At 41.9% G+C, this 12,777-nt stretch overlaps 1 protein-coding gene across 9 annotated transcripts in view; it reads left to right on the forward strand.

Moving 5' to 3' along the window:
- ppip5k1a (diphosphoinositol pentakisphosphate kinase 1a) overlaps positions 1–12,777 on the forward strand; it is a gene marked incomplete at its 3' end in the record, with an annotated part of 29,760 nt that extends 16,983 nt beyond the window's left edge. For 2 of the 9 annotated variants that reach the window (XM_035652521.1, XM_035652522.1), the window contains 7 exon segments: positions 25–118; positions 2,158–2,283; positions 7,016–7,075; positions 7,778–7,957; positions 10,926–11,063; positions 11,148–11,261; positions 11,577–12,777. In XM_035652521.1, coding sequence (XP_035508414.1) covers positions 25–118; positions 2,158–2,283; positions 7,016–7,075; positions 7,778–7,957; positions 10,926–11,063; positions 11,148–11,261; positions 11,577–12,214 — 1,350 coding nt within the window. 9 annotated transcript variants of the gene reach the window in all.

The following is a 12,777-nucleotide window of genomic DNA, read 5'->3' on the forward strand; positions in this document are numbered from 1 at the left end:
TTTTTTTTTTTTTTTTACCACCAGGTTCTGTCAGAGACATCATCCTCCAAAGTAGGCAGTTATCGCCTCTTCTCGCTCTGCTCACGTCAGTCCCCTGAGATGAAACAAAGTGGATTAGGTAGGTGTCATAATGCCCCGTTTCCATGGCAACAGTGTGTATAGATTACTGTGTGAAATGGCTCAGAGTGGGAGGGACGGGCGGGACAGGTTTCATTACATGACTTTTGATCATTAATAGAAATGATACACTCTGACGGATGTTTTCACTGTGTGTGGAAATGAATGTGTTCAGCTGGTCTTTACATAATTTCTCCAGATGGAAATGTACCTGTGTTTTTTTTTATGCATTTGCTTGTTTTTTTGGAGAAAACTAGTTTAAATACAAGGTACTGTTTAATATAAATACTATAAAATGGTGGCTGCATTTTCTGCCTGTTTTGAGATGTAAGTCAGTCTTTAAAAATCATTTTATACCAGACAATATTCCAGTTTCGTAAATGGAATTTGGAATTCAAAGGCAGTGCCTGCTTTAAATCTCAGTGCTCCAGTTTCCAGGACAGAGATTATCCTCCCGCTGGAATAAAATGTATTTTGCATGGAGAATCTCTACTTGAAATTTGTTTGCGATTCCAACTTTGTGAGGCCAGTGTTTACAAAATGGTCTCAACGTCCAGTTGTTTTGCATCAAGAAGTTAGTAAATTGTGAGATTGTGAGAGTTTTACACTTTATTTATGTGAACTAAATGTGATGAGAATCATGAAATATTTCTACCAGTGGCATGTTCAGATACTCTACTGAGACATTTAAGTGTTAACCTTCATGCAGGTCTATACAGATTAACATTTCATTGCCTCCTCTTTCCATCGCAGTAAGCTTCCCCCTTAGACGTAATCCTGATAGATTGACTGAATCTGCAGGTGTTAAGCCCTGATGCAGTGGCTTTTAAAAGAAAAATCCCCCCAAGTTGCACATCTGTGTCAGTTTTGTTGTTTGGTGGTTCGTATTTCACTGTAATGGGATGTGTGTTGAATTATGTCAAGCACATACACAGTGGTGCAATCTCTGCTGTCTAAAACATCCGAGATAACCATCAAGTTTTGATGTCAGTCCCTCAGAATTAAAGAACAACTACTTCTTTTTGGAGCTGCCATTCTGCGCTGTTGGAAGGGTCCGATCTAATTTTGTTGCTTTTGCCTTTAACTATTTTCTCTTTCTATGCTACTCTTTTACGCTCTCTGTTTGGACGTACTAATGTTGAGACAGAATTGCATTTAAAAGTCCAGTGTGTAACATTTAGGAGGATCTATTGGCAGAAAAGGGAATTTAATATTTAAAGGTATGTTTTCATCAGAGTATAACCACCTGAAAATAACTAAGAATCGTTGTTACCTTTTGAATGAGCCGTTACGGAGGGGGTGGGGTCCACTTCCCCTGGAGCCCTCCATGTCGAAGGGTCATGTGTCTACTACGAGTGGAAGAAAATATAATTATTTTAATGAACCGTTTTGTGATACTTTATCAATTCTAGAAAACACTGTATAGATTTTAAATGTATAGTTTACATGCAAATATTCTTCGCTGTGGTTCATTTTGTGTTATGTTTACAACTAAGACCACTAAATAGCAGTGTTGTCATTTAAGTGTTTAACTCCAACTTAAACTGAGACAGGAAGAATTTTGTATATGTATACTGTGCTAGTTTTCCCAAAACTAGATTTAAAATAAATCTCTGACATCACCAGATTCACATTTTATGCGGCCACCGTAGTTTCTCCTAAATGCTTGAAAGATGTGTTATTTAGATGGTTGCAATCTACGACCACTAGATGCCACTAAATTTACCACACTGGTCCTTTAATGCATTGAATGTGTCTCACGTTAATAAGAAAAACTAAAGGATGTCAGGGTGGATTTTTCCTTTTAACCTGACATCATGGATACATTTTAAAAACATTCTCCAGCCTCTTGTGAGAAGCCAAGAGATGGAGAGAGATGTTGGTAATGAGATACATGGTCTCCTCTGGGTCCTTGTGTCTGTTTTTCTGTCTCTTTTTCTCTGTTTTTCTGTCTCTATTCTCTCTGTCTCTTTTTGGATAGCTGTTTGAGTAACAGCATGATATGTAGTGGTAACTAACCCCCCCCCGCCCCCCTCGCAGGCTCTCAGTGCGCCGGGCTCTTCAGCACCACTGTCCTAGGTGGGTCCTCTAGCGCCCCTAACCTGCAGGACTACGCACGCGCACACCGCAAAAAATTCTCCACTGGCAGTCTGTCCTACAAAGACGGTACGTGTATGAGACCGTGCTCCTTCACCAACCTGCACAGGGCAACAGCAGATCAGTGTCTTACACATTTCCTCTTAGTCCTCAAATGTTAGACATTACTGTAGGTTTGACATCCTGAGCAATGCCCTGTGTGGAAACTGGACACATGAACACATTAAGTAGAGATGTGTACTGTAGATAGGTTTAGTAAGAAAATGTATTGGTTACTGTAGTAAAATAAAATGCTAAACAGCAGCAGTTGAAGGTTTTTGCACTGGAAGATTACAGTATGTGCTCTATCAGAAAAGTGTATAGCCATACATGTATTTAATAGTTATGTTTTAGTTGTAATTTCTTTAGTTTTAGACTCCATATTCATTCTAGCCACCAAAACCACAGGATTTTCCCATCTTTTTTTTTTCTCCACACCACTTTGAGTGAAATTGGTCTATTTCTTTTAGCAGTTTGTATACATGCTGCCTCAGGCCCAGTTAAAACTTCTAAACAGAATGTAAACTAGGCTTTATACTATGTGTAATATGTGTGAAAACCACAACAAGAAATGTGGCAAGCTTTACCAAGAGCAGCACATGTAACATCTGCCTCATCAAATTCAGATCCAGATGTATTTAAGTATAGTAAATATAGTAAATGTACACTTAGTCAGGTTTATTACTAGCTGAGTGAACTGAAATGTTGCATATGATTATGTTCTTTTTGGCAACTGCAATATTAACTGTGCAGTGGACACTTTTCAGCTTTGGGTGTTTGAGAGTTTGATAGTCTGAGATTTAAGTCAAAGCTTTATTTTTTCATTCTGAGCAGCAAACAATATTTCTTTTAAAAACTACTGCATGTATGAAGCAACTGTCCATCAGTACTTGTCTGTTAACTGCCCCTCATTCTCAATGTCAATGTCCCCTTTTTGTTTTGTTTTTTGCATGGTCCATGGCTGCACTGACTTCCTATTACAGTCTGTTCAGTGTCAGATTTTCCAATGATTACTGAAGATACACTTGGTTATAGATACAATACAACCAGTCTCTGCTGGCTACTGACATAAGAAACATTTATGATACTTCCAAGAGAAACATGATAGTCTGATGTCTCTTGAACTCTAATAAATTCTGACTCAATAGCAGAAGTCATACAGCAATTTTACATTCTCATCATCCCCTCCTAACCTTCTTTGCACATTTTTCTGCTGATGGAGTTAGAAACCAGGGGCTGTAACTCTGTGCAAATATTATTCAAATATCTTTTTGAATAATATTATATATGAAAATAAATTATAAACGGTCGATATTAAATTAATGGTGCAGCATGGCCACTACGCTTGGCCCTGATTGTGCAGCTGACATTGATGTCTGTTGCCATGTCGTCCAGTAGGTGTCACTGTGGTATTATACAGACCTACAGTCTCTTTTCAGCTTCCATCCTCCTGGTTGTCTCACATGTAGCCTTGCTGTTGGTCTTTGTCATCCATCTTGTTACACCTCATTTTCAAGAATCAAAGGAAGCATTCTCGTCTCGATGCAGTCGATTACGCACAGATTGTGCGGTTTGAGTGCATGCTCCTCTGTGAGTGTAGTGTTGGTGGTGTCATTTATTTATTTATTTATTTTTTTTTGCATTTATTTCCATGCTGAAGCATCTTAATCCTGATCAGGTTCACTAGTTGATATTTTTCATTGTTGTCTCTGTGTCTCAGTACATGACAGAGAGGCTGAACGGCATTTAACTCTACTGGGATTGTTGTTTATCTTGTCATGGTTAGACCTCAAGCAGGAAGAGGAAAGAAAAGCACAAATTAGACCTGAATATTGGGCTTGTTTTTCGAAGTTTTCTATTTCCTGGCGTGAACTCTTCACCTCCTAAGTTAAAACATTTCATCTCACTTTGTCTTCAGAAGATGTTCCATCCATGTGTTGCCCCACAGCCATCTTCAAACATCTTCAAACATCAGATATCTCACAGTTTTCACAGTAACTTCAGTTAGTGCCTCTTAATAAACTGGAACAGATAGGTGTGATTCTTGAACCACTCATTTGTAAACAGTAGGTGTTGGTTGAACTTTCCACTATTGCGTCCACATTAGACAAGATCAGGGAAATTATAAAACATGATATACAAGTTACTGTGGCTCAAAGTAATACTAGTGAATTTTTTTTTTATTTCCTCAGAGTTGTTGTCTATGCCGGCAGTAAAACGATTTTCTGTGTCGTTTGCAAAGTATCCGACTAATGGTACGTCTGCTTCTTTCAAGTATTTTTCCACTTCACTTCCCTTTGTCTTGCATGTCTTCAAACTTTTGTTTTTTGACCTTGGGTTTTTTTTCACATGGCCCTCCAGCATTCCAGGTTTCCGTTATTTTTTCCTAATGATTTAATTTAAGTTTTTTTATTTACCCATATGCTTTGGATTATTACTTTTCTAACACTACCTGACATTCTCTTTCTAACCAGGGTTCCCACTGGTCATTGAATTTGTGAAATATCAAGAAATTAGGAGACAGGGAATGTCAGCAAAGTTTTACACGGGCCGGGATATAAAACTAATAAAAACGTTTTCACATCGATTATACCTGTTAGTAAAACACAGCATATCGGCAGGGATTAATGGGAATCATTTCCAATTTGCAGTCTTTTAGCGCCTTTACCTGGTTACTATTCACTTCATAGGCAAAAACCATGGATGCTGCTGTATTTTGATTTCTTAAACATTGTGTATACGAGTAAACAGATAATGGATTAGAGGAATATACGATTCTCCTGGCTAGGTTTCTCCTGGGGAAAGTCAGTTTCTAGGGCTTGTACAGTATATGGAAAAATAGTATTGGAACATCTCTAGTGATAGTGACCCAAGGAGTTAATTGAGATTTCGGACCCTTACTAATCATCATCATTTTGCGTCATCACTGCCAGGTGTAGAGTCGCACAAGGGTTAATTTTCTCATCTTTAAAATGTGGAGGGACTTTTTTTATTCCATTTTGGAATTTTTTTTATAGTGGATAAATGTGCACACTCAAAACTCTAACAACACTTGTAGTACAAAGACCAACTTTATTGTGAGACCAACGCGATTTGTCGTCCGCTTTACTGCCGGTGTTTTTCTTTTTAAAGTTACATCAACTTAGTGTTTTGTTACAGGGCCAGCTGAAAAACCATTTCTGAAGGTTGATGTCAAAGATTTTAATAATATCAGCCCTGATTTATTTATTCAAAGGGCCACTTTAATTTAGCACTTTGCACTTTTATAAAGTTCGGGGACTTGCAAGAGACGGAGGTTCAGAATCGAAGCAGAAAGAAGATATCTTGACTTTTAGTTCTAAAAAGACTGAATCCAACACCGCAACTCTGTAGTGTCTTTTCTTATCCTCCCTGACTGGTAAATCTCTTTCAAACTTAACACCCTTTGGAGCACAGACTTTCTGTTAAAAAATAGTCTCCAAGCTGAGATAATCGTGGTCCTCTGAGCCACAGAAGACATTATGTAAGTGTCACAGGCTGAGTAGTCCTCCCTGTGACTGGTAAACCAACCTACAAAAATCAGTGGAGGTCCCCTTTATTTTCAAAAACTGATACTAATAACAAGTGAATCTTCTTCATGGACATGTGATTGTAAACTAGATTCATCATTTCTTTGTTAAACTGTTAAAGCTTCATCCCTCCCTCACTGTTTTCATGTTTAAAAAGAACCGTAACAATGCAAAGAGCCATATGAAGGAACTGTGTACTGAGCCAAGGGTGGGAACCCTGTTTAACATCCTGCATACAATTTATAAATTGATCACCATTACATAATAATAATTCAGTATTTTATTTTTTTCCCCCAGTGGATAGATGTGTGTGAGTGTGTGTGTGCATGTGTACACAGTAGTTACATAAAATACACACCTGTTGCCATCATCGTAGAGGGTGTGAACGAAGCTCATTGTTAAAATGCCACCAACAGCATTTGAATGTTTAACCCTTCCTCTGACCTCCGCTTCATGATTCCCTCAATAATGCTAACCTCTAATTTTTTTTCTAACAAAGCTGCCTGTATTATGTGGATTAAAGGATGAATACAGTTGACTGAACACAGCTGACTGAACCAGGATCAGCTCTTATTGACAAACGGGGGAAGGGTTAAAGCATTGTTCATCCCATCTCCTGTGTCTGTTCTGAAAGAAACATCAGTCAGTTTTGGTTTGATTCATAAGCACACATATGCTTTTTAATGTTTTCAGTGCACAGATGTGGTTGTCCAGTGTGTTCAAGACTTGAAAAGAGGGCAAATATTCAATTATTAATGAAGGAGTGACTGTGTTTTTGGCTCCACTTGGCTATTTTTATTGATTTCTTGAGTATGGACGGTGAGACAGAAGGGAAGCATAGAGATAAGTCAGCTATATTTCCTGTCCTTCCATTCAAGACTGGTTTAAATGGGCAAGATTTGGTCAGTCTGGATTCTGTAAATCTTATATCTCCGCTTTGGAATTGAATAGCAAAGCTGAATTGCTTTTTATGCATGCGAGGAGTTTTCTGTCTTTTTGGTCGGTCTGACTGGCGAAAAATGTTCATCCACATTCAGGTGTTTCGGTGGCAAGTTTTTGTGAGTCGACCCATAAACCAGAGCAGTAACGTGAACAGTCCACCTTTTAGAAAATTAAAATTTACCCCACAGAATGAACACGATACCATGCAAATACACTGACTCCCACACGCTGTATTAGTATGTTTTTCCTCTGACGTATATTATTCACCACAGGAACACAAGATGACACATCCACCATAGCAGTGGCTCCACCTCTCTGGTGCACTGCAAAAGGTACGACGGCCCCAGCGACGCAGTTTTGTGTTGGCGCCAAAATGTCCAGCTGCAGCTTCGTATAAACAGTGTAAAAAGTTGTCCAAATAGTTTGTCAATGTGGACACGAGATTTGTCTGCACATTGAACAGCTTCTGCAGTGTTTCTGTGGAGAGGTGGCTGCGACACTGTTACCGCTTCCTGTAAGTGTCTTGTGTCTTGTGTCACACTTGCTCCTTTGTGGATTCTCAATAATTAAATCAGCGTTATTTTTCAGTCGTATTCAGAGAGACCGCAGAGGAGCAACGTGATGTTTTTATTGTCACTGTCTTTGTCCTGAGCCTTGCTGAAGTGCTGGATGATTATCGCAGAAAGTTGCTTGAGATGATTTGCTGCTTCTTCTGATCTGTGGCTGTTTGGCGACCAGGCTAAGCTGTTGGCTGCCTCTTGCGTTTACAGCACTACCTTCTCTCTCTCAAACACACACAGAGACACACACACACACACTACACTTCTCCTCCCTCCTATTTCCTCTCTCTGTATCCCTCCCTTTCTCTCCAAACTATTATATTCCCTCCATCTGTATCGTACTTCAGTCCTGCTCTCTCTTCCTTCCTCCTGGCTCATATCCTATCGTTTCATGTCTTTTGTACTGCTCACTCCTCTTCCTCCTCCTCCTCCTCCACTGCTCTGTCCTTCCTCGCTCTCCCTCTTCTTCCTCAGAGCCCTTGGAGGAGCACCATGTGGCCCAGTTGTTGAGGCGTTTCTCCACTGACCTCAGCCTGGGCTGCCACCTCTCTCTGGACGGGGCGCTGGCCCACCACCTCCACCAGTGCTCCTACCACCTCCGCCTCTTCCGAAACTGGCTCATCTCCGGCCAAGACCCCCTAGAGTACCTCCACGGTCAGCCCCTGGCCCCGCCCTCCATACCCCCAGCCTCACGCCCTGTTCAACCACTGCTCACGGTTTAGTTGGGACTGTGCTTGTTCTGTGGTTGACTCTCATGCTTTGCCTCTTGATGTTTCTGCATGCTTGCCTGTTTCTGTGGTTATGCAGATTGCAAGCTGGAGTGGTGTGAGCTGTTTGGGATTTTTGGGCCATTTTTGCGACTACTATCCTTCCCCTCTGCAGTGGTATCCGCTCTTTTTCTCCAATCTATAAACCCCTGTGAAGGATCATAGATTCTTAAGCCACATTCACATTCTTAAGCCGAATTTAACTGTAACAAGATATGAAAATTAGAGCTGCACCCAACTATATTGCAGATTTATGAAATAATCTGGCTATTATTTTTGCAATTAATTGCAATTAAATTATGAATTGTTTGGACTTTAAAATGCCAGAAGATCCCGTCACGATTTCCCAGAACCCAAGCTGACATCTTCAGATGTCTTGTTTTGTCCGACCAACAGTCCAAAACCCAAAGATATTGAGTTTACTGTCATAGAGGACTAAGAAAACCAATAAATGTTCCCTTTTAAACAGATGGAACCAGTATATTTTTGGTGCTTTTGCTTAAAAATAACTAATAAATAATGATTAATAAAGTAATTGTCTCACCTCTAATCAAAAGTTAAAAGAGAATTACAGTAGAGAAACCTGCCACCTGACATTTCATACACATACATTGTGAATATACTAGAAGTTCTGTCTAATAAAACAAGAAAAGACAAACTGGCGCTGTTGTTGCACACAGTAAAACAACAACAAACATCATTTCCCTTTCCACAGTTTCTCCAGTTGGTTTAAGATTGAGGCCACCTAGATTGAAAAAAAATGACACTATTTATCTTGGCAGGAAACTCATTTATCACAGCAGCAACTGACAAGGAGGCAACTAATTAGTTTAACAAAACAACAAAAACACAATAATAAAAGCTACAAAGAAGACGGGAGCAGAGTATTCACCGTCGCCAACACCCACTGATGTTTGATACAGTGATCACAGAGCCAACATCTGGCTCATGGATGGGCTGGACAGAGCTCAGTCAGTTTGAGTTCAGACTGAAATGTGTCAAAAGTCATCATCAAATGCTTGGTCATATTCTTAGTTCTGTTTGCTTATTCTTTGATCAGATTCATCCTGATCTAAATCAGGAAACTTTGCTAAATTTAGACTGTATTTTATGTTGACAGAATCCTGCTGCTTGTGTTTTAGACTAGGGGTGGAACAGTTCACGAAATCCACGGTTTGGTTTATATCACAGTTTTAGGTTCGGTACGGTTTTTGGTACCGCTGTAAAGCCCACCAATGCTTTAGTCATGGATTTTGCCGTGTCTGAATCTGCATGGAGAGGCTGTTCTTAAATACTGCGGGCAGAAGGAGTTGCTCTTTCCTACCAGGCTCTCTCCTCCTTGTGCTGTTAACGGACGCTCGGGGGTGATGTTGACGCTCATCATATTGGAAGTATAACAAGTACTACTTGTTGCATAGTGCTTGCACATAGTCGCTGTTTTATGCACCACTTTTTTTGCACTAAATGCGTAATACTGCAGACAGAAAAAGATAATAGCTGATCCTTTAACTGTTTGGGTACTCTGTTTTGTCCATTTGACATTTCTAAGACTGATTGAAAGCTGCACTCCGCACTTCATCGAAGAAGTTATCGGCGCAAGGCTTTTTTCTGCCTCATACCCCATATTTCAGATTAACATACACGCCCCAAACCCATGACTAGCCAACCAAATGGTTCAGATTTTTTTGCTTAAACCAGTCCATCCCTAGTTTAAAAAGTATTAAACATTAAAATGTCGGTTCATTGTTTCACATGTAGTAAGGGTTTTGTAGAAAAAAATTTTAACATTCCTGAAACTATTGGTACCTGTAGTGAAACTCTGGTATACCCACCTATATACAGCATACAGTAGAAGTGATACAGAAACATGTACAGTATCAGCACATTCCTCCACAAACATGTATATAAATCAACATATTGCACATAGCATCATATTGGCAGTGGGTTCTTGACAACATAATATATGAATATTTATATGTTTAGGCGACACAGAAACAGATTGATGCTGCTGATAAAGCAGCACCATCTTGGCATCAAGCTGTCTTGGGTCAAGATTAAAGATCTTTTTATACTTGGAGCTCTGAGCAGATAATCTGTCATCACCAGCCTGAACCTCCATGTTTCAAAAGGATACAGAAACTGGTGTTATTAATCCACATCACATTCAACTCTGTGCATTTAGAATCTGTTTGAATTAGATTTGAATGCCAGTTGCCCTCCTACCTGACCTTAACCAGCATGTGATTCCTGCTTGTTCGCTGTACATCAGGCGTACTCACCCTGTGCAGTAAAAACGCCCTGCTCTGAGGTTTTAGACGATGGCGACGAGCTGTGGTTTGACGCTTTGTGATTGTGAACGGCTCTGGTGAAATGTGGCTTGGTTGTGAACTAACAGTGGATGAACTGCCTTTGATAACTTGTGATAGACCTGAGATTCAGTCTGGACAGCTTTGACCACAGTGAGCTGCAGCTTCTTTGTGTTGGGACTGACCAGAAAGGCAGACGTTAAGTTTTGTCAGATCTGCTTGCTTTTGCAAACACAGCGAGACGTTTGAGATGTGTAGACTTGTTGCCGTTTGATATGGTGTCATGTTGTCTTGGCGTCCAGCATGGTTTTTGCAACTTGCCTGCGTGGAAATGAACCGTAGAGGCTGGCAGGAGTTCACAGCGGGTTAGGGCCCGTTCAGAAACAGGAGCAGGATTTCAGAGCACCGTGTTGAGGTGTAGTGTATGGGTGGCATTGGGGCAGCGGTGTCGGGTGACAGCTGAAGTGGTTGTTCCTGCTCCTCTTCTGACTACCCGGTCTAACTGAGGGCTGATGTGCCTGCGGGCGTCGTGTCTCTCCTCTGCCGCAGGCTTCGAAGGCTGCTCCATGGTGCCCTCCATCTATCCTCTGGAAACGCTGCACAACTCGCTGTCGCTAAAACAGGTCAACGAGTTCCTCGCCGGCGTGTGCGAGAGCGCAGGGGATCCACACACGAGGACTACCAGAGGTTAGAAACAAACATAAATTCATGTTGTTATTGTCATAATTGCTATCGCTTAACTTGTCGGTGGTCCTTGCTCTATCCCTGCAGCTCTGTCAGCCATGTTTGAGACACACAACCAGCCGTCAGTGGACTCGTACATCCCTCAGAGAGTCCTCACATCTTCCATCTCTCTCAGATCTCGTTCTGACAGACCCCCTTGGTGTGAGTATCGCAGCATCTCCTTGTTCGCACCAGGATTTGACATTTCTAGGTTGGCCTCCCTCGGCGGTCTCAGTTTCAGACGTCTGTGGATTATTTATGGAATACAAGTCGTCCATTACAGCCTCACAGTTATTTAGTGCTGCTGTCATCTTCTCACACTCCACAGAACCCAGTGAACCAACACACAACACTTTTCTTGCAAATGCTTTTACTTTTTTGTTCGTTTCCATGTTTAGCTAAATGAATCAACAATTAAGTTCTGTCTGTATTCTTATTCGCTCTCATACTGGTCCTGTGTGTTTTCTGTTCCTGCAGACAGCAGCGGTCCATCCAGCACAGTATCCAGCGCGGGGCCGTCCTCTCCCACTACAGCTGACACTTCCCCACGTTTCAGCTTCAGTGATAAGATATCCCTCACCCCTCAGAGCAGCGAAGAAACTCACTCCTCGCAAAACATTTCCACTCAGCCGGTGTCTGCCGCCGGGTCACAAGTCCTCGACCCAACTTGCACTGCTGTTGCAAACCCCGGTGAAGTTCCTCTGACTCCAAATAACTCACCGGAGGATGATGCTGAGCAGTGCGCCATTACTGGTCACCAGCCTGATAATCCTGATTGCACACAGGAAGGGCCAGAGGGGGCTCCCGCAGCCGATGATGCTGCCAGCGGTGCAATTTCAGATCCCAGCCTGAGACCACCCTGCTCGGCGTTAGCTGAGCTCACTCTGGGCCGGATGGAGGGTTACTGCCTCCCAGGCTCTCTGCCCGTGCTGCTGGAGCTCAGAGAGAGCAGCAGCGAGGCAGGATCCAGCTCCCAGACTCCCCAGTCTCCTGAGGGACCTGACGAGTTCTTTGACACTCAGGAGTCGTTGGAGTTGTGGATGGACAGTCCAGAAAGCCTCCCGAGTCCTGAGGCGCCTCTGGAGGTCGGAGCCACTCACACAGCAGAGCAGTAGGGCGGCGAGACCTCCAGAACAACAGGCTTCAGATCTGTCAGAAACTACTGTGGTTACATCTGTAACTCTACAAGCATCATCCTCATCAATCATGAGCAGTAGGCATTGTACTGAGCTACAGCCAACCAGGCCTCCCATGTCCTCTCGATGACTGTGTTGAGTAATAGTCACTGGGCAGCTGGTCCTCACACTAGGCTCTGCGTTGGAGAATTGTATGACAATGCCCCACATGCTGTTCATTGCCTTTTTAAAAAAGCACACTAGTGACCCACCAGTGACACCACTGAGCCTCCTCTGACAGTCCACTGGTTCAGTCCATCTATCTGTAAAGATGTAGGAAGCCACTTGTTATAAGGTGAAGCTTTATTCTTAAATTTAACAGCTGTGTTTCCGTCTCGTGTATGCTGTTGCACAAGCCCTTTCCTTAAAGCTGCATTAATCGATTTGTGGCCACTAGGGTGCAGAGACGCCTTGCAACCCAAAGCCCTGACCTGTTACTACCTTACTAAGCTGTTATTGCTCAGATTTTTAGATATCAATTGCCTGGTTACACATCCAGCAGA

This window comes from Morone saxatilis, unplaced genomic scaffold (genome assembly GCF_004916995.1).
Source record: "Morone saxatilis isolate NCDOM2014 unplaced genomic scaffold, NCSU_SB_2.0 Contig11, whole genome shotgun sequence".
In the NCBI taxonomy this organism is placed as follows: Eukaryota; Metazoa; Chordata; class Actinopteri; family Moronidae; genus Morone; species Morone saxatilis.